Source organism: Drosophila willistoni, assembly GCF_018902025.1.
Source record: "Drosophila willistoni isolate 14030-0811.24 chromosome 2R unlocalized genomic scaffold, UCI_dwil_1.1 Seg167, whole genome shotgun sequence".
NCBI classification, from domain to species: domain Eukaryota; kingdom Metazoa; phylum Arthropoda; class Insecta; order Diptera; family Drosophilidae; genus Drosophila; species Drosophila willistoni.
The window spans coordinates 870227-896332 of NW_025814050.1; the positions used below are offsets into that span (position 1 = coordinate 870227).

Sequence of the window (26106 nt, forward strand, 5' to 3'; positions counted from 1 at the left end):
CTCTTTCTTTCCTTTCCTTGAATAGTTCTACTTGATTTCATTCCTTTATCCTGACAAACATTATTTAAAGGCTTAAGGGCTCTGTAACCTTATTTCGACTATGCCCATTGTTGTTGGGTATCCCATTCCGGGCAGAACAATTTTCCAAGCTTTTCACATTAACTCGGCATGTTTGAAACCTCAACTTCCTCTCCGTTTCTTTCAACATATATTTCTCTCTCTCACACACACACACACACACAGAGACACACTTACACTCTTTGTTTGCCGCACATTCTGTAATTGAATTAACGATACGGTTATGTGCGTTCCGTGGTCCATTGTTATTTACTATTCGCTTGGCGTCAATTTATGCAGCATCCTTTAATGTGTGCGTCTTCTACTTGTCTCTGGTTCTAATTTTGATTGATTTATGTTAATTGGGGCTTGACAACTTCAGAAAATGGCAATAAACCCCGTGAAGTATGTGTCTACTACTTTGGACGTATGTATTAGACAATGTTTATCTTTGATAATTAGCATTGAATCCGTAATAAATATGATAGCTAATGCAAGAGCTAGATTCGAGCTATTATAAATACGATTTGTAAATTATTCATTGGTATCCTTATAAGTTCATGAAGAATAGAATGCAGTACACTTCCTAAGAAGTGCGTTTCTTAGTCGAAGGATAGCATGACAAGGCGTAAGGGTGGGATAAAGAAAGACTAAAAGATGTCAGTTAGTTTGTAAACTTCAGATATAACCAATCCCCCATTATCAATACTTTTATAACAATGTCTGGGACCCAGTTGTATAACACTTTTTTCGACCAAACTCCAAAATCAGCTGAGAAATGACGTAACCAAATGGTGGGGAAAAACTCGGAGACGAGCTTCCATTTTCCTATTCGGCAAATAAAAAGTTGCATCACGTGGCCCAAAACTCAGTTTTTCGCCTCTCACTTCGTATTTTTTTCTCATCTTATTTGCCAATACTCCCGGCAACATTCAAACTAAAAAAAACGTTTACAAGCAAATAATCAATAATTATTATATTACAGTGAGAGAGCCAGAGAGAAGGGGCAGAGAGAAAGAGTGAATGGGAGTGCGCAAGACGTGACGGCGAGTATTTGTGGGAATTCGCCATATTGGAAAGTCAATACGCTTGCCGCCTCCTGCGCCGATTTAATTAAAATGGATTCGGGAAGAGCGTAGCGCATGAGCTCCACCGGACGCAGAGACAAAGACAGCGTGCTAGATCTAGAAGTAAAACGAACTGCCAGATGCAAGTGAGTTACTAAAGTTTGAGATGCATTAAGGAAATTTAGCCAGTGCATCTGGCAATGTTTCGAGTCAGATTAAAGCGCAAGATTTTGGCTGTACTTAGAAATTGTGTGGAAAAAGTAATAATTTAAGGGGCAAAATTAAATGAAATACTTTTGGTTTATTCAATGCTGATCGAAAGGAATCGTTTTCCGTTCAATTTTTTATAGATTTAATTTGGGTATATTTTTGGATTTTTGTAATTATTATCGTCTGCATACTTTGACACGAAAGAATATAGTTTTGTAGCCACTAAAGGGAATTGCAAATCACAGCTAAAGCCGACAGAAAGCTCTTCAAACCATCCGCATTTGCCCACCCCCAAGCCACCCACATTTCAGTCACTGTCACACAGGCAATTCCAACGGCAATGGGCAATGAGCGAACCCAATAGCAAAGCCGCGATAGCGCGAAAAAAGCTCCGACACAGGCATTTTTCCACGCAAAGCTTTCTCCGTCACCTCGCCCATCACCCCTCACCACTCGCCCCATTGCCACAACCAAATCTCTCTCCAGCGTTCCCTCTCCATTCGCTGTATTAACACCCATGGACGGACTGTTAACGACGGCAACTTCGGCAGCGCCGAAGTCCCGCCGACGGGTTCGATTCCCAGCTGCAAGTGCTGCGGCGCCGTTAGGCGACGTCGACTCTGGGTTGGCACTATCATTGGCGTTTTAACTGTGGACGGTTGCTACTCGCATTCGCTGGCGGATTAACGGCACACACAAATATATATATGTATGATATACAAGTTTACATATATACATATGTACATACAATTGTACATATTAATTGAAACATTAATACAAACCATGTATTCTTAACTGAAATTGGAGAAGAATATGCCCCATTAAACAACCAAAGATCCAAATAGTTGTGTTGTGTGAGAGCAAATTATCAAGAGTTAAAAAACGGAACCCTCCTAGTTATGTAAAAAAAAATCCTTACCGAAAAACGAGTGAAAAGTGTCAAAAAAATATATATTAAACTAAAATACAGTGATATAACAAGAAAAATGCATATACATATATAAATTGTGGGAACATTTTTCGAGCTGATTACGTCGACGAGAACGAGGACATCACAGTGTGTGTGTGTGTGTGGTTGTGTGTGTGTGTGTGTTTGGGGGAGTCTGTGTCTGTGAGTGTCCGTGTGTGTGACAGGCACAGCCAAGAAATCCTTGTAAAACTTATATACATACTGAAATTCGATTTTTTTTCCGTTCATCTTTGCTGCTACTAAAAAAAATATAATTCTAACGAATTCCGATGAGAAGAAAGTAGAGAACACTTATAAAAATAAAAAATATTTGTTTATATTTTATATAATGCAGTTCATAAACGTAGAATATAACCTTGAGATGGACCTCTCCGTAAGTTATGGTATAATGTCTGCCCTTTTGGGCCAGTTAAAAATCTATATGGCAAGCAAAAACTGGACATATTTTTTCAGACTTTAGCACGTTAAACCATTACCATGCAAGTTTTTCCAGTTGTACAGGAACTTTCAGATCGTAGTTGTTTGTTGGTTTGTTCCATTGGTTATGCAAGACACGAATAAGTTGTGTACAACAAGTCATGGGCCGCTCTGTAGTTTCCAAAAGGCAAAAGGAAATCAAGCGAAGGCTGTGCTTGGCCTCACAAAAAAGGACAACGTTTACGATTCTCTTATGAATCCTCGTAGCGAAGTCCAGCAAAGACTGTAGTCAGGCAGGATTGGTTTTCATTTTTCGGAATGAATGTTCTGAATGTTTAAAGATTCTGAAATAGATAATAATGGCATATGCGAAAATACGGTGGTTCCCCCACCCCCAACGCACATACATTCGCACACTTATAAGGGATATATCTATTTTTCGCTTTCTCTATATGTGCGTGTGTTTGCATGTGTGTGCGTAGCAGCCACATTGCCTACATTTCTGAGCCATGCCCTTTTACTAGGCATACGCCGCTCATGCCCCAGTCCCGGCCCCTCAATCAGCATAGCCACAGGCAGAAGCCAAGCCGCAGCCAGAAACAGAACAGAACCAGAGCCGAGTCTCTTGCGCGTTGCGCAATGTAGGACGTCGACAGTGACGTCTACGTCGACTGCGACTGCGGCCGAACAAGAATGTAAGTCAAAATGAGACAAAAAAAAAAAAAATGAAGAGTAAAAGAAAAGAAAAAATAGAATTCAATGATAACCGCTTGGCATCGTCAAAATCATCATCAGCATGTTGCGAGGGGCATCACTTCAGTTCCCCCTTTGTCTGCTCTTGATTAAAAGTATGTTGCATGCTTTTGGGCGTCAGCTGAAAAATTGGAAAAGGACTAAATGCAACACAAATTGGGTAATTCGAAAACAGACTTACCTCCTGTCTTTTCCTGCCCCCAACATGTGTGTATATGCTTGGCTCTCCATTTCGCCTCGATTATACACCCCAAGAGCCTCTTAGGACCCTCATTAAAATGGCGCCCAGCTGACAACATTTTTTTATGTTCTGCCATCAAAAAAGTTATATTTCCGTTCGATTCCAGAGCTGCAACAAGACAAAAAAAAAATAATAATAATAATGAAAAGAAAAAAGAAATAGGAAAACCTTCCAAGCTTAGTTCCAGAGTGGCTCCCGCTCCCTAATTTATAGCCTCGATACCTCTCTGAAACTTTCTCTCTATCTTTCACTCTCTCTCTTTCTCTCTCTCTCTCTCACACTGTCTCTCTCTCTCTCTCTGTGCGCATGCCTATGCCCAGAGTAGGATAGACTTGTCGAGGCTTTTTCCATGCTCCAGCTTGAGATTACATAACAGTTGGCAGCAGAGTGTGTGGCAAGAAATCTGGCTGGTGAGCAAGTGCACTTTTTTTTACGTAAATGAAGACTATAGAATTTTTTTTAAATCGTCCCAATCGTAATTCCTTTAAATTAAATTGTTCAATTAAAACACAAACTAATTAACAAGCCAAACCATTTAGAATTCAAAACCTTTGAAAGGCAAAAATTGATCCATTGAGTGTCCTTGTGACTCAAGACAAAGAAGAAACAAAGTGATACGAACCGAAAGAAAAAACCTGCGCCGTCTTGCAACAACAACAGAAAACGAATCCAACAAAAACGAAAACTGAAAATTGCAAATGCGAAAATAAGTCAAGTCAAGTTTATATAAGCAGCAAAGAGAATGGGAAATCGTTAGGGAAAAGCTTTGAAGGCAATACTTTAAATCCTAAAACAATATCAAGTTGATCCATAACTATATAGTTATGTTAAGATTACCATAAGAACTCCTAACTGTATCTTTTCTCTCAAAAGATATGTAATTATTCATTAGCAAAACCTTTTTTCTTTCAGTACGGAAAATTTAGCGCAAATCTAACCAATATACTGCTACAAACATTCCGATAAATCGAAACCAACCCAAAAACAAAAACCAATTTAAAAAAATGTTGTACCAAAGCAGTTGATTAAGAAAAACTTATAAAAAAACCAAAAAATAAATAAAACAAAATCAATACCAATAATTACATTTATTAATAACATAAATTAATATTCATAAAGATAAGGCGTTCAATACTTAATCGTAAAGTTTAAGCAGCAGCTTAAACTAAAGGAAATACCAAAGTAGTTTAAAACTAGCTTTATTGAAGAGACAGGACACCCTCCTATCCAATTTAACCCAAGTGACAAAAACAAGGAACTAAGAAAATCAAATCGTAAATTCAAACACAAAAATGGCCGATAAGAAAATTGGTGAATATTATGCGCCACCGCCGAAAATGGGCAAGTGGGAGGGTTTCAAAAAATTCATATGGAACAGTGAAACTAGCCAATGCCTTGGACGAACCGGTTCCAGTTGGGGTAAGTACATAATTTTCCATATTATCTTTATCATCATATATCACACAAAACTATCACCTATAATTTCTTGTGGGGCGAATCAAAATCAGAGACAATTCCCGAACAAATGCGCATACGCGACGTATGACAGGCCACTTATATTCCTCGTACCAACATTAGATAGATCATTTGAAGGGCGTTTATTTATTGGTCTATCTATCCCCAAACTCATTCGAATTTAAAGGTATGTCTGCGCGACTGAGAGACAATTGATTTTTGTTATCAATATTTGATCAATTTGATCAAACTACAAAAACAAAATCTTGGGTGGGGCTAACTTTTTAAGCCCTTTGGCTATCTATAGATTATAGATCGGATAAACTGCTCAAAATAGCTTGGTTTATGTCCTAGATATAGGGAAAAATTTAAACAAAATTTTATGCACTTACAAATACACTTAGAGTACGTACTTTCTTTCTTGTAATTTGTTGTACATTTTTTGAAAAATCTTTGATAGCATTTACGCTCACAATGCATTTTTTCAATCTCACTCATTTTCACCATCTCGAAAATCAGTCTAGGATATCGATCCGTGTTGAATACATTTACATGTTGTATGCCTTTCTCTGTTGGAAAAGTCACGTACTTTGCCCTTTCCAAATTGCCTGCACCCCACAAACTAAAAATAACAGTAAACGCTGCGTTCTTCCCCTGCAACCCTTCTGCTCCTACTAGCCTCTCAACCATCAGTAGCAGCAGGCCGGTAATAGTCATCGAAGCTCCTACGATTGCATAACAATTATTGAAGGCGCCAGCAACCCACAAAAAAGAAGAAAGAAAGAAACGCTTTTGTAATGTTTACAATAAAAATATATAATTTCCATAGAGCAGGGCAAAGGGATAGCGAAGGGCGAAATGGGTCGGTCTATGACTAATCGTTTGATTTCGTGTGTAAACGCCATGACAACGGCCAAAAAAGACGACTGAAAAACACACGGAAGAACAGGCAAAAGTTTTGTCATAAATATTTTATGGACAAAAGCCCACAAAGAGAAATTTTCGTGCCTCTTTCCGAAAGTTTATGATATCTCTCTTGATTTCCAGATATAGCAGACACAATCGACAATGTTGATAGTCGTTATTGTTTATTAACGGCTTCTGCTGTTTTCGCTGATAAATGAAGGCACTTTGACTAATTGGATGAAACTATTCCGATATCTCAACAACGAACATAAAATCGGTTAGGTCAGTTACCATATCGAGAGCTTCTATGCGAAGTAACAACGACATCATTCTAATATATGTAGCTGAAAGTTTACAGAGAGTTATGGAGTCGTAAGAAATGATTTTCATCAATTTGTGCGGTACGTGTTATTTTGTGCTTTATTGATATTGGATTCTTGCTTGCCAATCAATTGAGCATTCGCACACACAATGTGACTTGTATTCCCCCATCTCCCCCTCCCGCAATCGTTCCGTTTACATGTCAACTCTCAATCTTTCAATTTCATACTCAAACTGTCTCTGGCACGTGCTGGCTTGTCTCCTGGTTTATTTTTAGCAATTTTTGTGTCTCTCCCCCTCCGCAGAGCTGGTAAATTTTTAATGAAATTGAATTTTATGTGCTGTCGCATCGTATGACAAGATTAGCAAACAGACTGATGTGAGGCTGTAGATTATGGATATAAACATATACATATATTTGGTATCCTAAAAACCGATGATATCGATCAAGTCATTCTACCATGGAGTCAAAGAAAAATACCTTATAACATCGGTCCCTGGATACTACATTCATTTTCTATAAATCAAAAAGAACTTATAAAAACTTGGCTTTATCAGAAAAGTGTTACTCATTCTCACATTCTTTGGACCCATTTCTTCTGGTAGTTTTCTCTTCATTTATTCGTGTCTTAATTATGTGCGTTGTAATTAGTTACAGAGATTTTCTTTACAGCTCCCTAGGGGGGATTTGCTGTCAAGCCTTCATAAATCTCGGAAGGCCGGCTAAGAGGCCTCCGTTAAACTAAGCTCTTGCGTTTAATGTCCGGCACTAGGACTTGACTTACGGCCGGGCAGTTCTGGGCTTGCTCTAAACTAACTTCGCTCGTTCCACTAACAAGAGAAAAAATGAAAATCTTCTCGTATTTCCTTTGCCATAGAAGAAATAAAAGAGACGTAAGAAACTTGATATGCAATGGAGGGAAAATATTTTACCATAATATTAAAGAAGTAATGGCGGTAGCTAGGTGGAAGGAACTGGCTCGAGGGGGGCAAGGACGGTCGGGGTAGGAACCTAGCGTGTTAAGTGTTTAACTGAAGAAGCAGCACAACATTTTTGCCCCCTAAGTAGGTTAGAGACAAAAGCAATCAAAAAACAACAAAAACAAAAGACAAGGCACGCCCACATTTCCAGCAGTGGGCGGCACTTGTCGCTGGTTACTGGAATGAGGTTAGAATTGATTTTTTCTGTGTTGAGCTTTCTAGTCAACAATATCTCTTCTATGCAGGTACCTAGTAGATTTCTGGGTAACTCTTGAGGTAATTTCGGATGGATATCCGATTGAAATTTAAATGAATCACAATGAATCACAGAAAACATTCGAAATCACAGCCACACTACAATCTTTTCAATTAAAACATCAAGAATAGCATCTGGCATTCTCAATTATTGACATCAATTTGCCTATCGCCATCCCATGAAATGCCTCAAAGCAATAAAGACTCAATCAGAGAGCAGCGTAGAACCATTTGCACTGACCTACAATTACGAGGGCAGGCTGACAAATAGTCAACATTTCCTTCAGCTTGTTTTTCTAAGACTCAAGTGAAGAACTTTCACATTTGAGTGAGAACTGTTTCCATCTGTTTCCCGCCCACTGACACTCAAATTGAATGCTAACTAATATGTCAAAATGCTGCAAATAGTTGCTGTAATATAAACTCATGTACAAGTTACATCTATATATCATCCTTGTCGGCGATGCTAAACACTTTGCACTCGATGGAATTGTTCACCTGCAATTAGCAAAGGCTTCATACAAATAATTACACACAAAACACGTCAATTCTAATTTGTTTGATGGGGAAAACTTTAAAAGGAAAAAAACAAATGTAGGGAAATCAATCCGAATCACATAAGTACGCAATATTATGAGACTAATTGAAAGGGTGCGTCGTTCAAAAACGATTCAGACAATATCTCTAGATGGATTTCCATCATCCGACTTTCAATTATAGCAATATATGTATTGTGTATGATTTTGTGTCATCTCATGGTTTTGCTTCGTGCTCATTTCAATTGCAGAAACTGCACGAAATATTAAATTGAAATGTTGACAGTTTTCCATGCACAACATGAAATGGAAAGATAGAAAATGATAGACATTTTCGGTATTTTATTTTTACATGCATGCTTTTCCACTTGACTGGTCTTTGACATTTGAGAATATTTAAAAAAGAGAAATATTTCAGAACTTTTGCCTATGACATTCGATTAAAGTAGTTTTTCTTACACATTTTGTGTCAATTCTCCAAATATTGTGTGATTTCATGGCGGGTTTACATTTTATTCGACTGATCCAGTTGCATAATTTGCATACGACTAATTGGTTTTGTGCGGTTTTTCAACAGACAGTTTAATTTGATGTCATATTGGTTTGTTTGTTGGCGGTTGTTTTGCTCGCCATTGATTTAAACTAATTAGAGAGCATTGATTGCAGGTTGCTGGTGTTCGAAATGACTATGGAGAAGCTAAAGTGACCGTGTGAAAATTAACACTAAACTATGACATGAATCGTTTAGCAATTTGTAGCAATTTCACTTAAATTATGCAACAAAGTTTATGTACAATTACATCGATCATGAACGGTCTAAAAGAGCATGGGACTAATTTTAAGTTTATGACGAATTAAAAGTTATTTCTCATATTCAAATACTACTCCTAAAAATGTTTGGATTTCACATTTCGATTCCAAAATCAAATCAATGAAGGATACAAACAGTTTTTAATGTATGAATCTTTATTTTTGAGCCATTTGCCAGATAAATTTTAAATTTGCAATTCGCAATGCACGATTGGTGAAGAAAATTCTTTTGAGTGTCGTCCGCATTTATGGCTCGGTGCTTGCATCGGTCTATGTGGTATATGTATGATGCCTGCGGCGATGTGAATCCTGCTTTTGACAGTTGGATTTTTTCTGGTTTCCACTTTTTTTTTGTATTTTTTGTGTCCCGCGAGTATGTGGTCGTCTGTGGATCTGTGAGTATGTCCAACTGTCAGAATGTACACCGAGAAACATGGCCAACAACCTTCGTCTCTCTTACTCCCTCGCGCAACAAGGTGAAACTGTAGCTGAAATTAAAAAAAAAGGAAAAATAATAACGTGCCACAACAGAAACTGGATGAATGAGAGAGAAGAATACAGAGGTAGACAGAGAAAGAACGGGGTAGAGTGAGAGAACAGCGTGCAGCAAAGTGAAGAAAAACTCTTCTCTGGTTACATTATTGTGTCATAAAGTGCAGCAAATGTCAAAGTTCAACACGGAGAAACCGAATGAGCGAACTAGAGATAGAGAGAGCACGAGAAACACTGAGAGAGTGAACGAAACAACTACTCCGCGTGAGAGAGCGGCCCCTGTGGCGTATACGTAACATCTCCCACCAGATGGTCTCCTCCTCCAATATTGAATTCTGTAGCATAAATCAATCGGGGCCCCAAAAGACCCGTAAACTGCAACAAAAATGAAATGAATTTGTAATTAAGATTCTCTTTTGGGAATCCATATATGTACATACTTCTATATGGGTGTTCGAAATGCTGTAGTTGGATTGTTCTGAATGTTTAATCGTAGAAGAAGCTACGAATTTTGATTGATTTATGTATTCGTTTGAGTCACAAGAATGACAAATCTTTGAAATTTAAGTTTGATTTTATCCTAGACATTCAGATTAGCAGATTTAATATTGCAGCTGCTGGTTTGTGGTATAGCAAACTAAAATACCACAGTATCCCTCGCCGCAGCCCACTTCAGAAAAGCCGCAGCGGCCACTAAAACCAGAGCAAGCAGCTCGTTAAGTGCAGAGACAAAAACTCACACACACACACACACACACACAACAATAAAAGAAAATTTGAATAAAAAGCACACACAGCAAACTAGTGTCCACTCTGCCCCATCCCGTTGTTAACCCTTGAGTTTGGAATGTTTTCGGTGTTGCCAAGCAAACATAAAGTTTCATTTGGCTGCCAAGAAAGAAAACGCAACTTATGTAAGAAACTTGGATGGATTCTTAAATTTATCTTAAAAGAACTTAATATAAAGCCACAAAGGAAAATCGCACGAATATTAAAATGTCAGGCTAAAAATATGAAAAGGAACATAAATTAAAATAGCACACACATTTGAGTCCTCAGGGCTTGTGTCCACCCCATTGCTTGTGCCAGTGCGAGCGCTCGGTCCCACGAGGACACACAAAGACCACAGAAACTAAAGCTATGTGACGTAAGTAAAGTAGAAAATCTGATTTTTAAGGCTTTCCCGTTTTTTCTTTCTGTTTTCTTTACCCTCAACTTTTGCTTGGGCACAAGCATAATGCTTCTCAAACTGTAGGCACCTATATACTCGTTTACAGTACACAAAAGCGAGCTTTTTTCAGGTAGGGGTTGGTGTGAATAAGAAGAAGCAGGAAGGCGCAGGCGCTGAAGGCGCCTTGAAGAACGGCAGAACAATTCAACAATTAATTGACTTTAAGAAAAACGCTAAGCAATATCATAAAAGCTAAAAGAGAATAAAGTGAAGGTTAAAGGTTCAAAATTCTTAGTCGAAAATATCGAAATATTCATAATTGAATGAATGCATGAGTGATATAATATCCTCTGACTAAATTAGTTAATAGTTTCAATTTATAATTACACTTTAGCTGATCATTTTCTTCCATTATCCACATCGAATAGTTGCTCGAATATGCCTTCTCTGTTCAGAATTTTCCCACACACAATAGCGTCCATGTTGTACCTAATTTCTGTAACAATGATTTATGGTCAGAGATAAATGATTATCGCAATGTCAATGACAAACGGTTTGTCGCTTTTCTCACCATAATTTATTTCTCAGCGTCGTGGAGAAGTATATGTCTCTTTGAGAAAATGTCAAAGGTCACTGCGAAAATGAAAATGAATGTAAAAATAGTAAATGCAAAACGAAAACCACGATTAGAATAGAAAACAAACAAAACACAATTTTCCAACTGCAGACAGTAAGATGGAGGCATTTCCGGTTCGTTGTCCAACCACTTGGGTCCTCTCAATCACTCTTAATTAGAAAAGGGAAATGTCAAAACGACAAACTATGAGAGTGAGAGTGAATAGGGGAGAGGGCGTATTTTTACTTCAGCCCCTCACACTTTCAGTTATAAAATGTCAAAAGTCGGGTGTGCTGCACGAGAGAGAAACAAAAAACCAAAATAGAAAACTTCTATTGAACTTTCACAAAATGCAAGGGCAAAGTTGGGGCAGGACAGCGGCAGTTGTCTTCCAGCTAGTTCAGCTGCCAATTAACTCACACACTCAGACGCACACACGCGTTGCCATGGAGAAGCCCTTGGCTATTGTCTAATTGACATTGAAGGCTGACAGGTTCTTGACGGAAAAGTTAATGAAAGGATATACAAGGGATACTTTCTTATATGTAAATACGAAGCCATCTCACAGTTGGATAAAAGAATGGGTTCTTAACAGGAATGGCTAAAATTTGGCACTGCGGAAATTGTATAATTCGGATCGAACTCCTTTTGTGCACAGCCGAGCTGGAACGATCATAAATATTATTATTATTAAAGTATAGGATATAGTTATAAACTATCAACCTAACTATATTTTACAAGCACTGGCAACTAAGGCCTTCGGCTTATTGTTAGACGAAAACTACATCCATACACTAGCCTGGGATACGAACCAGGATCCTCGTTGTTCAGTTGACTAAATGACTGGGCCACTTAGACAACTCATCTACCGAGGACTGCCGATCATAAATATGAATTCTTTTATTATTAAAAAATATTTATTTTACCCCTAAACAAAGGTATCACCATCACTTTGAAGTATGTATGTAGTATAAAGTAAGGGCAAATCATCGAAAGTGCCAATTTTGACATTTAGCACAAAAGAATGCCAGTAAAATCGGAATAGAAGTTTTTTTCTTCTTCGTTTCTGCGGATTCTAAAAGCGGTTAATCTTATAGTTTTAAACTAATTTATCACATATGATCTAGTAGAGCAACGAGGAATTTCAGAAATTTCTTTGGCTGAACAAATGTTTCTACTATTATTTTAGGATGAAAAAGAAAGAGATGCAGAATAGAAAGGCAGGTTTGCATAAAAGTGTCCCTCATTGATAGGCCAAATAGGTATTTAATTTTCATCCGATTTTAATGAACAATAGACGGGAAATTCAATTCAATTTGTTTCCTGGTTAAAGGGAAAGAGTACTTTAGTACAAACTATTGTTTGCCTCGCCCAAGTCCAAAAATTGTCATACAAAACTCAGATGTTCATTTGGCTCGAATCGAAAGTTCTTCCTAAATTTGTGGTATGGAGTTGATCTTAGTTTTGGTAAATCTACAACTTCTTCAAAGAGATCATGCTTCTATCTGTAATATTTAAGATTTTGGCAAAAACGTCTTAAATATATGCCCCCCACTATATGTACTTTTCTATCAGTGATCGGCACGCAACACACGCAAGGTTAGCGTAGCGCTGAAAGTGTGTGTGTGTGTTGATACAGCCGTTATTTTCGTATTTAATTAAAAAATCCAATTTTGGCAATCATTTTTATTATTATTCTTTTACTTGGGGCAACAAACATATTTTGAAAATGGTTTTCAACAAAATGGGAGTGGCATTCCGCCCTCATGGTAAAAAAAACGTATTTTGCCCAAATAAGTATGCTAAACAAATTGATAAAGATAATATTTTGTTATGCAAGCGAAGCGAAATGTTTAGATTTCAAGGTCAAGAATCAAATATACAAGAAATGTTCTTGGAATTGGCCAATACCATCATTGCCATTCGTAACATAGACAATTTAAGCAATCAAATTTCTTCCGTCGGCAGTGCAATATATGCTTAAAAGTTAAAGTGGGGATTTGTAGATTTGTAGTTCTTTATATTTTATAAAGAATTGATTATTTTACTGCATAGTCAAAGTTTATACTTTATGCATTCTCTTATAACTCTCCTCAGAGCCAAGACTTACATCCATTTCGAATTTTTTAAACAAATCTACTAACATTTAGTCTCAACCGAACTTATTTAATTCTATATTACAATTTATCACAAATGTTTTATAAAGAAAATAAATGCACTCAAACTCGAGCAACAATTCAACAGCCGTTGATAATAATTATTATGTATTCTTTATATGCAAATAATTCTATTTAGATAATGAACGGATGGGATTCGAAATAACTGGACGATTAGGGCTTTAGGTTTAGTTTGGTGTCTATGGATTCCTTCTTAGTCTCGTGCCAGTTGATGGCGTTCCTTGCTATTAAATTTTAATTAGCCAGCCAAAAGGCGGCGGCAGTCGCTGGCTCCGCTTTGTTCAGAATATTAATTACCAGGGCGGGGCATATCGCAAAATGTGGCGCCCAAAATGTGTGGCATATAAAAACAACTTAATTACTTTTGACTCGGTAGCTCTAATGAATTATTTATTTATTCCGTAAGCGTATGGTCGGGTCCGTCTATCTGTAGATAAGACACCCACACCCACACACACGAACACTAAGAACACAGATGATGTTGATGAGCTTGTACTAACTTTGCTCGAAATTTTCTTCTCTTGCAGCAAAAATTCTACTATTCTATATTATATTCTATGCGGCGTTAACCGGATTCTTTGCTGCCATATTTGCGGTGTTTTACCAAACATTGGAGAGCGATAAGCCCAAATGGATGTTGGACAATGGTTTAATTGGATCCAATCCAGGTTAGTATTTGGAAGATATTAATTCTAGTTACGCCTCTTGTTACCGGCCAAAAGTCAACGAAATTGACGACCGCGCCCTGAGAACGTAGATCCATATGGGCTGGATATGTGTGTGGTTTAAGCAAAAGAGAATGAAAAACCCAATTTAATTAACTAATTGGATGTTGAGTTGACCATATAGAAGCATGGAGAAGATGGGAAAACCAGCTGGGTCGGACAGACTAGAGACAATCAATTGGACTTAAGCCTATTGAAAACTCTTTTTAATTTCCTCTGTTTTCACTTTGTCTTCTCCAGGTCTTGGCTTCCGACCAATGCCACCAGAGGCGAATGTTGAGAGCACTTTAGTTTGGTACGAATCATCGAAGAAAGATAATTATAAGTATTGGGTTGATGAAACTGCACGATTTTTGAAATGTAAGTAAAAACACACTTTTCTTCTATTACTGCTTTTGATTTTTGATCAATAACGTTCTGCGTGAAACACTTGAAAGTGGTTATTGAATTTTTGTTAACTTTTATATTTTTTGCCCATAAAAAAGATCACAGTAAGTGAAATATGTTTTTTGTTTTGGTTATCAAAACATCCGCCCTAAAGTATGCTATAAAAAGTCTTGCCAGACTAAAACTTCCGTAAAACTTACGCATTTCCCTCAATTTTATTGCCATACCCTGAACTCTTTAGTTTTAGTTGAAATTCCAAATTTAGTTTTAATTCACTTATTTTTTAACCGTTAAAGTAAATCGTTTTTGTTGATAAAAAGCAAGATAATAATATTTGAACCACTTCCCAAATGACAGCCTACGAGGATCTGCCCAAAAAGAATCAAGTGAACTGCTCTTTTGAGCAACCACCACCCGAGGGTAAAGTATGTGGCATTGATGGAGCATCCTTCTCGCCCTGCACCTTGGATAATAACTTTGGCTATCATGTGGCCAGGCCCTGCATATTCCTCAAGCTAAATAAGGTAACATCGGATTGCAAATCCATTAGTCGAATGCACAATTAATACTTTGAATATTTTCCGGCAAAGATTTACAACTGGGTGCCGGAAATTTACAACGACTCAAAAAATTTGCCCAATGACATGCCCGAGGAATTGAGGCAGCACATCAAGGCAAAGCAGAGCTTGCGACCAAATGAAGTAAGACACATTACAAAGGAGTCGACCATCTAGTGCAGCTCAACTGATCGATAACACAATCTTTACACGAATTCTTTAAAACTCTTTTCGCAGACTGGCGTTGTTTGGGTATCCTGTGAGGGCGAAAATCCCGCCGATGTTGAGAACATTAAGGCACGCGACTATTATCCACGTATGGGTTTCCCGCATTTCTATTTCCCGTTCAAGAACATTGAGGGCTATATACCGCCAATAGTTGCCGTGCAGTTCACCGTTGAAAGTGAGTACTTCTGTTGCCTTAAACCATTTTTATTTTTTCGATACCCAATGGCGTTAATACTACGAGCTGATTGGAGGGAATGAAAAATTCTATGTATGTGTGTAGTTAAACACAAATTTAAACCAATTGAGATTAACTTAAGATAAGCAGATAATAGAGCGAGCAGATAGAGATAAAATAGAGCAAATAAAAATGGGACAGAAAATACTAGAGCTCAAATTAAATTCAACTGGAAGTCCTTTCCATCTCGGAAGCAACTCCGAGTATCCAGCAAACAGAACTAGAAAAGCGTTTACAAAACCCAATTTCACGGCACAATAAACATTAATAAAACCTTTGTCTGCACCAGTGTGTTTGGTGGGAGTGCATAAAAACAAGAAAGAAGAAAAATAACGCAAGGAAAAAGGATTCGTGCTTCCTTTTTTCAATAGAATACTTTCTAAGCCATTAAGCCGCTTAGGGAACAATTATGAATAAGTGTAGGGAAATGGGTTGCAAAGTAATTCAAGAAAAATTGTGTCTCTGCGTGTGAAAGGATGACTAAATTTACAGGTCATGCCATATGAATGTTACATATAAAACAGGTTGAAACGGACACAAAAGGAAAAATAAAAAAGTGATAAAAATTCGGACTAAGGCAATGTTAAAATTAATATGTTATAACGTAGCACAAAAAACAATGGTCAAAGTTAATTTAACAAAGCTCCAACAAACTAGACAAAAATGATTGTCAAAAAACGGGAATATACATATGTATATACCACACATACACATAAATTCAGTATTTCCTGTGAGTCCTGTATCCACTAGAAAACACATTTTTTCATAGACAAGAACACAACTTACTAACAAAGGAAGTACCCAAGGTAATAAGCGCCGATTTAGTTAAAGGATATACCAATGAGAAGAGCTTGTCAAGTATTTATCATCTGTCAAATATCTCCAGTGAATGGTCTATCTAGGGGCGCTAGATGCAATTAAATTTGAAGAAATCAGTTATGCTGAACTGTCATGCTTTGATTTGATTTGATGCAAACAGGAACTTGTTGCCAGTGCTGAACTCAGAACTCCTGTCGAGTAACCCCTGCATCTTAGACAATTTTTAGGAGTAGCTGAGTTCTTGTGACCTTGATGTGAACTTTACAGTTCAAACGTCGTTCAAGGGTGAGGCCCTGGTACTTAACCTTATCCACACTCGGAAGAGTAGCTGAGTGGGGCAGTTCCATCGGAAAATTGAGTTGTCGTGGTCAAAAATATTCAATGTCTACCGTGTCTTGAATTTCAGTCATCAAAAAAGTGACATGCTCTTTGATTTTTGCCTTGTTGGAAACACATTTATAATTAGGAACCACAAATTTATACACCGCCCTCGTTTACATACATACATACATACATATATGTATGTAGGCACTACTTCTACATACATATATTACAAAAGAGTATAAATATGTGTGTATACAATGTGCGCTTTTATATAACAGAAAAGAAAAGTAAAAATACTGAATGTAAAAGTTTTACAACACAAAAAGGTAAAAGGCTGTAATATAAGAATATGTGAGTGTGTGTTCGAATAATAGAGAAATGGAAGGATTCTATGCCAAGAACGTGCAAATATATCAGTTTGTTTTTTCATAGGCTTACTTTAGTCAGTTTTTAGGTCAGAGAAGAGGCTTAGTTAATATGGCTCCCTTTTTTGCATACAATTTATTTCTCATTTTTATGAAAGCGCAACACTTCCGCTTCCGCTTGAGCAACCCACAGAACTAAAGGACAGGGCAGAGGACCTGCTTCTCTGCTTCCTGCTGCCAAGCAATCAAAATGAGATAAGAAAACTGGGTAAAACGGATGAGGCGAAATTGGGAAGAGGACAAAATTACAAAAGATTTTCAATTTTCTCCCACCTCGGAGACAAAACAGATTGAAAACCAAGAGGGTGGACTCTACAATTATTATTTTTCTTTGTTTTTAATTTGCAATGTGCAATCGGTTAAATAACAGATAGACAGGAGCTAGGAGCAAGAGGCTTCTGCTCCTGGAGTAGCCCTGGAAAACCTCAGAGCAGTAATTGCGAATACATCTTTTGTCAAAAAAACCCGAAACAAACTTAAGTAAGCCGTATTACCGACTTTTCGATACCATGTACTAAGTGAAACAACGGTCAACCGGCCTAGTGAAAAACGTTAGGACAGATAATGGCTATAAGGCAGACCCCTTTTCGTAAAATTATTATAGCATTCATAAGTATAGGCAAATCTGCATGGATACTACACAATTTGGTGGATCTGGATCTAAAAGTGATCCAGATGTCTTGAAACTGAACAAGAATATACATATGCACTTATGTACATACATATATGAATAGTCAAGATAAAGGCCGATTCGATGTTGGTTAAATTTAGTTATTTACTGATATTAATAATGCATTTTAACGTTTCTTTTTAGCTGGCGTCTTGATCAATATTGAGTGCAAAGCCTGGGCCCGTAACATTAACCATGATCGCTCAGATAGGAGAGGATCCGTCCACTTCGAGTTGATGGTGGATTAAGAGAAGCAACATGACGAAGGTGAAATGGGAAGGACAAGGAAAAGGGGAAACGAAGAGGAAAGTGGAATAAAAATGTGAAGCTACACAGAAACAAACCCAGACACCAACACAACCAGATACACACACACAGACACACACACACTCGCGCGAAAGTAAGATGAAGAAAAGTTAGAAAGAAGAAACCCCAAAAAGTAGCAGCAAAGCAAAGTAAACAAAAGTTTAAAACAAAAACCCGAGATACAGCAACAACCAAAGAGAAAACATTAACAAAAGCTACAAAGGAAAAGCAAACAAAAAAAAAACATCAAGAAAATTATGAAAAAAAGGAGAATAAAAACTAGCGCTAACTAAGCAAGACAAATATGTTAATGATAAAAAAAATGAAACCCAACGCTACCTTAAACACACCCACACATACACCCACACACACACACACACACACACAATTACACAGGATATAAAAACTTAATTTGTTAGGAGAATTTTATTTAGTTAACGATTTAGGCAAAAAAGAACAAATGACGAAATAAATTGCAAAAAAAAAGAAAGAAACAAAAAAATCGGCAAGTCACATAATTTAGCGCAAATATTGTTATATTATCAACATAAAAAAGAACAAGCTAAAAACATATACAAATAAATCTACAGCAAATTTAATTGTTGTTAACAAATTCTTTTCGTTTTTTGGTTTTGTTTTTTGTGTGTATAAAAACAACATATAAACGACTAACAGCGCAGCGAACAACAACAACAACAAAAAAAAAAAATAAATAAAAGCAAAGCAGCAACAAGAATGAAAACATTAAAGAAAATGAACTTATTAAACACAATTTATATTTATAACAGATGAACTATTGCAGCATCCGAACAACAACAACAAAAAGAAAATAATAATAATAAATATAGACACCCTATATAATTTGTTTAAATTTGTTATAAATTTAAGCAGGCAACCTAAATCCAGCATCAAAAAGAACAACCCCGATATAAGGATATAAAACAAAACAGTAAAACCGAATAAAAAAAACCAAAAAACAACATAAATAATTGTAGATTTTAAAATAAAACAAAGAAAAAAAAACGAAAATTAAAAGCATAAATAAAACATATTTAAAAATTAATACTCTTCACTTATTATTGACGAAAAACCAAAAGATCATTAATGTGAGAATTGCATGAAAACAAATGGAAAAAAGAATGTCCCTCCCCCTCTCCCTCCCTTGAAATATATATATTACTGAGGCAAAATAAAATTTATATAGCTGAAAGGTAATAGAACTAAACAACAACCGAGTAACTAGTCACAATAAAAGGGAAACAACATAAATTATATTAAATTATGTACACCGAATAAAACAACAACCTGGTAAATAATTAATTATAATATCAATGAAGTTCAATCACGACAATTTTTGATTTCAATAATTCCTTCAACAGGATGAGCCGAAACAAGCAAATCCATTTAACCAATTAAATTATGTATTTTCCCTTTTTCCCTTTTTAAACTCATTTGTTTCCATTTTGTGGTTTTGTTGTTTCATTAAGTACTCACAATTTGGGCCTCAGCAAACTATTAACCAACTCTCAAAAATCTCTCTCTCAACCACCAAAAAGAAAAGAAAAACCAATGATAAAGTAACGAAAACCAAAAGCTTAATATGAAAGTAATCCCCCTTTTTCCATCCAAACAAAAAAAAAAAAAAACTATATACATACATATATGTATATGTATAAATCCAAAAGTAAAAACAAAAACTTAACTAACTAGAGTAATTTGTAAGAAGCGAAAGCATAAAATGTTAAACAAACAAGAAATAATAGTTTAATGGATAAAATGTTATAAATAAAAACAAAAAAAAGAAAATACATAAATATATATTATAAATATATATATTATCATTCAATGAAACTTTGCTTAAAAACTGCAAACCAAAAATTAAATACACACACCCTCACACACACAGACAAACACACAATGGAGGAGGCCTCTGTTCTAGGTCAGGTTCAAATTTTTATTGACAATTGGCGTTTCGACAATTTCCTTTCAAATTCTCCACTTCTTCCCTGGCCTTACTTAAGTGCATTTTGATTTAAAATAACTTTTAGTTATTAACCAAGATATATTTTTAGCAAATTTCAAACACGCAAAATAATAAACGACAAAACCAGTAAGGAAAACAAATTGTTTAAACCACAACCAATGCCCCCCCTCAACCATCACCCTACCCCGAAACATAATGAAAAAAAAAAGAAACAAAACAAAACCATACAAAACAAAGGAAAAAATAAAAAAATAGTTTTCTAAAATTTTTGCTAGTGCATGTTTTCCTATGACTAAGCTAAATAAAATATAAATTAATTAAAACAAAAGCAAAATTAGATAAGTAGTCTAATCTAATACAGCTGCAGTTATTCCCTTGATCATAAGGGAGAGATCGAAGATCGATGATCGCAAAACTGACAAACGACTACGTTGTTCGAATCAATTCAACTGAACTTCATTGTTTACTTTACATTTTACGCACAAAATTTTGTCCTTCAGTTGCTATTCAAGTCCCGGCAAATGTGTTCCCAAAACCGCCGATAAATATTAGTAGATTATATAGGGTAATAACGAAATAAAACATAACTAAATGAACTAATAACAAATTCATATATATAACAAAAAATATAACAAAAAGAACTGCCACGTAAATGTTTGACCCTCTAGCAAGTGTATGAAAATTGGCTAAACTAAAATATTTTCTTTGATTTTGCAACTTTCGTTTCCCCCTTCTTTTCATTCGATATATGTATCATCACTCTGTCGAAAGGATATCTAAGATCCTAGGCCAATCTACAACTCGGTAACCCGCGGTAATTCGCGACTTCAAAAGTTGAAGCTCTAGGTTTGTCATTGGCCCTATCACGATATATATCTATATACAAATGTATGTATATAGATTGAATGTTAAACCAATTCGTTACACCCTCGGAATACTTTAGCAATACTTTACGCTCTTTCCCTAGAGTCGGCGGCAACCTTACTAGCACACAATTTAAAAGTATAAATTATATATATATTTAACAAGCATATATATGTATAAACTGCCATTTTTTACACAAAGTGTATGTAAAAAAAAAAAAAACACAAAAAAAAACAAAAACAAAAAGCAAATACCAAAAATATATAAACGAAACAAAACCAGGAGTAAAGCAACAAAAATCATTTCTAAACGAAACGAGAGTCGAATGACAAGTTTTGAGGTTGACTAAAACGAACGATGTAATTAACCCAGGCAACAATAACAAATGCTCATTGTTTAAATTGTTTTACCGGAACAAAGGACGCAGTGAAATCCCGGAATCACTTGTCAGGAATTCATTTTTGAATCACTTCTTCTACATGTTCTCCTTCGACTTGTCCTTTTAGTCACCACGGCCCACGTTGGGCGCCAAAAGTCAGCGTAAAGTTTGCTAAAAAAAAAGATAACAAAAACCATTCCATGCTTTATCAACTTTCCGATCAATTCAGATCCGGTCAGTTAGGATCTCTCCCCCGTCAGGAAAACTGCGGCAAATATACGAAAGAAAATAAAAACTATGTAGTAAAAAACGATAAATGAAATATATATATATATATATATATATATAAATATATGTATATGTTGACTTCATTTGCATTTGCATTTGGTTTTTAGCAATTATTATGGCAAAACATTAGCAGCATTAGAAAAAAATAAAAACAGCAAAAAGCGAAAAACAAAAAACAAACAAAAAAAAAAAAGAAACTCATGCAAAAAGTGTATTTATTCATAAGCTAACATATAGGAATTAAGGCATATAACATAAAGTTACATATATATATGTATGTATGAAAAAATGTTATATACGGAAATGGTATCAAATATAAAAAAAAATTAACAATTAAGTATGAATTATTCAGTTTAAATTCTGTTCGAAAGAAAGATTCCCAAAAACCATTCCTCCAAAATTGAATTACTCCCGTTTTTAATTTTATTGGTTCATTTCTTGTAATTTTTTGAATTTTCTTTTACTTTCTATGAAATAGTCTCTGGCAATAAAATTTGATTCGTTGAAATTTTCCAATTCAAGTAAAACACGCCTAAAACGAAAAAGAAAAAATAGGAAAACCTAACATGATTGCTTTAATTTAGGTTTAAAAACAAATTATTAACAAAAAAGAAACAAAAAACCTTCATTAAAAATCATAGTAAAACTAAATAATGTGTGTGTAACAAGAGAAGAAGAACAAAACAAACACTGCTTTTGTATTATTTAAGTTAAACTATAAAAAAAAAAACAAAAAAACAAAAAAATAACAAAACCAAAACCAAAAGGTTAAATATTAAAAGGAAAAAAAAAACAATAAAAAGAAACCAAATATAAGCTGTAATATTAAACAAGAAAATGAACTTACAAGAAAACAAGTAAAGTAAAATAAAACAAACCAAAAAACGATAAAAAAAAAAAAATTAAAAGAACAAAAAGCTACAACAAGAACAAAAACATTGAATAAAAAGGCAAACAACAAAGTAAAACAAAAATACGTCGTGTATGAGTAACGAAAATGAGAAAAATGTTTGAAAAATTTTACTGAATTCAATAAAAATATTATGTTGATATGGAATTAAGTAATTCCAAATAAACAACACGAATGCGTTTTTATTTTTATTTCATTTTTTCAGTGCCACTTCGACTTGTCGACATTCAGGACCTTTGTTCAGACCGCAGAGACTTCAAGTTATAAAAATCTTTTCCTTCATTCGTTTCCAAATTCTGTTCATTAGATTCTATATGGCGTTGCAACACATTCAATTCGTTTCCAATTTTAATCCAAAATTCATTATAGTTTTTCGTACTTCGTAAACAATAATTTTTTTTCGCAACAATTGATGTACAAAAGGAGGCGTTGTTTAATGTGACCAACATTTTTTTCAGACTAAATGTATAATAGCTATAATGTATTCCAACTTTGAGAATTGCATTTTCATTTTTCTAAATTCTAATTCTGAGGTGAGGAAGACGTGCAGACGATCAGGGTGAGGGTCCGACAGTACCTTTGACACCAAAATTTGCCTTATTCACGAGTCTTTTTGGGACATTTATCCTGGGTATCGAGTACCTGAGTATCGCTATGAACAAGAAAAGGCAGTTGTGCTTGAAGTTAGCCTTAGGGATAGCATTCGTGCTTACTAGTTATTCACTTAAAAGAGATGAACTAAGTACTAAAAATGTTAAATTTGTTAATAAATATATTTAAGTCAATTAGAAGGCGTATAGAAATACTTTTACCTTTGATTAAAATCATACAAGAAACATGGAAAATATACGAATGGTCGTGTTTTACTAGGCGGTCTATAACGCCGGAGTTGGACGATATAGCAATTAAAAAGACATATGTGTGTACAATCTGCCATCTGATACGCACTGCTTCGAAACTTAACTTTTCTCCATAATGTGTCTGAAGCTCTGTCCTAATAGTAAGTGCACTTTATTAGGCCATCCATCTATTGGTAGACTTTTCCTTTTTTACGATCTAGGACACCGAAAGTTTTCACGGTCGAATGAGAGCTTGCTATTCTATCAGTAATTTGCCTATAAGTCATCCCTTCCTTTACCAATATGTCAATAACGACTTATTGTTCACTGCTCAATTGCTTATATTTTGGCACCATTTCGCTATTGACTCTCAGAAACAACTGCCTCCTGTGTGACGAAATTTCAATGCCAGCAATGCCTGATGAAAACTTATGATCTGAATCGGAAGAAGAGATTGAAATAGAAAATGTTCAAAAATATTTGGTGAAGCTTAAAAAAAATGTTGATATTACATAAGTTTTTGAGGAAGTTTGTAGTGTGGATTATTATTATTGATCTGATAAAAATATGTAGGTTTGCCTTATGCTTAATGATCATTACTTTATGTAAAGACTATTTTAAGATGAATAACAAACATTCAACAAAAATGGAAACATTACGTAAATGAATAAAAATTATTTTCTGTTGACAAAATTCATTTAAAATCGTTATGCAACTCCAAAGAGCGGATGTTTATTTTTGTTATATTAAAAGTGAAAGGACGAAAGGAAGGCGTGAAATTGGTTAGCACAACGCCAAAGTATGCTTGTAGGAATGATACAGGAACGTTTTCAGGAGTTGCTTCACTGGGTGCATGGTATACAAAAGTCGACGAGGCGGCCTCATTTTTAAGAAAAAGACTGTAAGTATTTGATTAATTGATTTCTTAATTTTATAGTAATCAGTAATTATGTATGTTTAGGTTAGTAGATGCTTTTTAATGGCTACAAACTTTCGAATGCCGTTAATAAATCCTTGTCACTAAGTATAAAAACTGACAAGGGGCTCAACTGTCAAAAATTTTAGTTTTTTTAGATCAAAATATACATATATACTTTATTGGGTCCGAAGGAAGAAGGAAGCTTCTGCCTGTTACATACATTTTGGCGACTTTAGTATACCATTTCACTCTATGGGTGCATGGTATAAAACATCTTCCAGGTGTTGGAGCCTTAAAAATTTAGTACAAATGTCGTTTGATGCTATCCTAATCAATTCTTTAATATTATAAAAATTGTCTTTATGTGAAAATTTTCACTTAATTTTACAGACCAATTTTTTTTACCTTAACACTTTTTGTGTGAGTTTTTTTATGTATAAAAAAATGGTATTTGTGACTAAAAATAAGTGTTTGCATTGGTTATTGGGCCGAAGAATCTGTTGCTCTATAAAAAGTGTTGGCCCATTGGAGGCGTTCGGAAGAAGAGGTTTTACTTTACCATAATACATTACTTCCATGGCATCCTGAAGTAGATGAGTTATCTAAATGGCCCTGCCATAAAGGCAACATAACAAGGAGAATCCGTATAAGTAGTATGAGGTTTATTACCAGGTATTGTATGTATGTTCATTATTTTACACGTCAGCGCCCTTTGTTGTGGAGCTTTGGGCTAATTCTTGTCAAGTAAATGTCTGTACATATATGGTAGACGCAATTGGCAGTATCAGTCGTCGGAGTTTTAAAATAATTTGCAGCAGCATCTCCACAGTGAACGCTTTGTTGTAATTCCGCTCGTCATCTTATATTTTCATCTCTTCAAAATTTAGTGTGTGGCCGATTGTGGCACAGTGGGTCAATGATGATTTGTCTCTGTTGAAGTTGATCGTCTAATGGTTTGATTATTTATATTTGCAACGATTTTGAGCTGTTTTCAGCGGATGCCAAACGTTTCGGTGAAGTCTATCATTTAGAACCGAAAAAGGGAACTACAAATATATACACTTGCTAATTTTGTTGATACTCTTCCTCCACCTATAGCCATCAAAGTGAAAAAAGTTTTATCTTAAAAGTCTAATGTTCGCGAAAGAACAGCCTACTATCTTGAAGGAATACGGCGCATGTCGCATGCTATTTTATTGGATGTTTATATGACAGCTATATTACAAAGTCACCCGATTTTGATTAAATTTGGCACAGTAGATATATTAAACTGACATATCGCGTCAAAAGCAACGAAGTTATTGATAAAAGTCACTGTTTTCAATCTATCGTTCCTATTGGAGCTATACGATGTACTCACCAGATCTTTAGCAAAATTGGTACAGTCAATAATAAAGTCACCGTTGGAAAATTTCAAAACTGTAGCTTTATCGGACCTGTAGGAGATCGCGTCGATCCAGACAGAAGTACAGATTTGGCTATATGAACTCGTCTCTTCGTGCTGATCAAGAATAAGGAAGGACTTTTTGACCCATTCAATATGTTTATACGTTCCGAAATTGTCAGAAAAAAATAAAACGTAAAAAGAAGTTAAATCTAGCCCTAATTAGAATTAAAAAATTTTCTAAAATTTTATCTGACTCGAAAATGCGACATTATACAGACTAACTTCTTTTACGACACACTGTGCCACCAATGGCCGCACATTAAATTTTGAAGAGACGCAAATATTAGATGGAGAGTTACAACAGAGACAACTATTAGATCCAAATGCCACTACATTCAAGACTAATACAGCCAACTACTCCCACA

General features: G+C 35.4%; 1 protein-coding gene and 1 long non-coding RNA gene across 3 annotated transcripts; one reads left to right on the top strand and one right to left on the bottom strand.

The window, feature by feature from the left end:
* The first annotated feature begins 1968 nt into the window (after positions 1–1968).
* On the top strand, positions 1969–18724 carry LOC6646786 (sodium/potassium-transporting ATPase subunit beta-2). Of its 2 annotated transcripts, XM_047010543.1 has the most exons (9): positions 1969–2043; positions 4628–5134; positions 13963–14103; positions 14401–14520; positions 14646–14651; positions 14905–15071; positions 15138–15248; positions 15342–15507; positions 17950–18724. In XM_047010543.1, the coding sequence occupies exons 2-9, from the start codon at positions 5008–5010 to the stop codon at positions 18051–18053; spliced, it is 942 nt and encodes a 313-aa protein (XP_046866499.1). In that variant the 5' UTR covers positions 1969–2043; positions 4628–5007; the 3' UTR covers positions 18054–18724. The 2 variants fall into 2 exon arrangements, with proteins under 2 accessions (XP_046866499.1, XP_002069411.1); XM_002069375.4 differs by lacking the exon at positions 14646–14651.
* A 3923-nt stretch (positions 18725–22647) lies between these two features.
* On the bottom strand, positions 22648–25541 carry LOC111519122. Its single transcript, XR_002724252.2, has 3 exons — positions 24854–25541; positions 23349–23811; positions 22648–23281 (listed from the first exon to the last, which is right to left on the bottom strand). It is a non-coding gene; the product is annotated as an uncharacterized LOC111519122 (long non-coding RNA).
* Between the last annotated feature and the right edge of the window lie 565 nt (positions 25542–26106).

What these genes read in the sequence shown, in the direction of transcription:
- LOC6646786 (XM_047010543.1), top strand. Translation starts at nt 5,008, where the DNA reads ATGGCCGATAAGAAAATTGGTGAATATTATGCGCCACCGCCGAAAATG. An exon ending in TTTAATTGGATCCAATCCAG is followed by an intron (nt 14,104 to 14,400) that starts GTTAGTATTTGG and finishes TGTCTTCTCCAG; the next exon opens with GTCTTGGCTTCCGACCAATG. An exon ending in AGAGCTTGCGACCAAATGAA is followed by an intron (nt 15,249 to 15,341) that starts GTAAGACACATT and finishes CTCTTTTCGCAG; the next exon opens with ACTGGCGTTGTTTGGGTATC.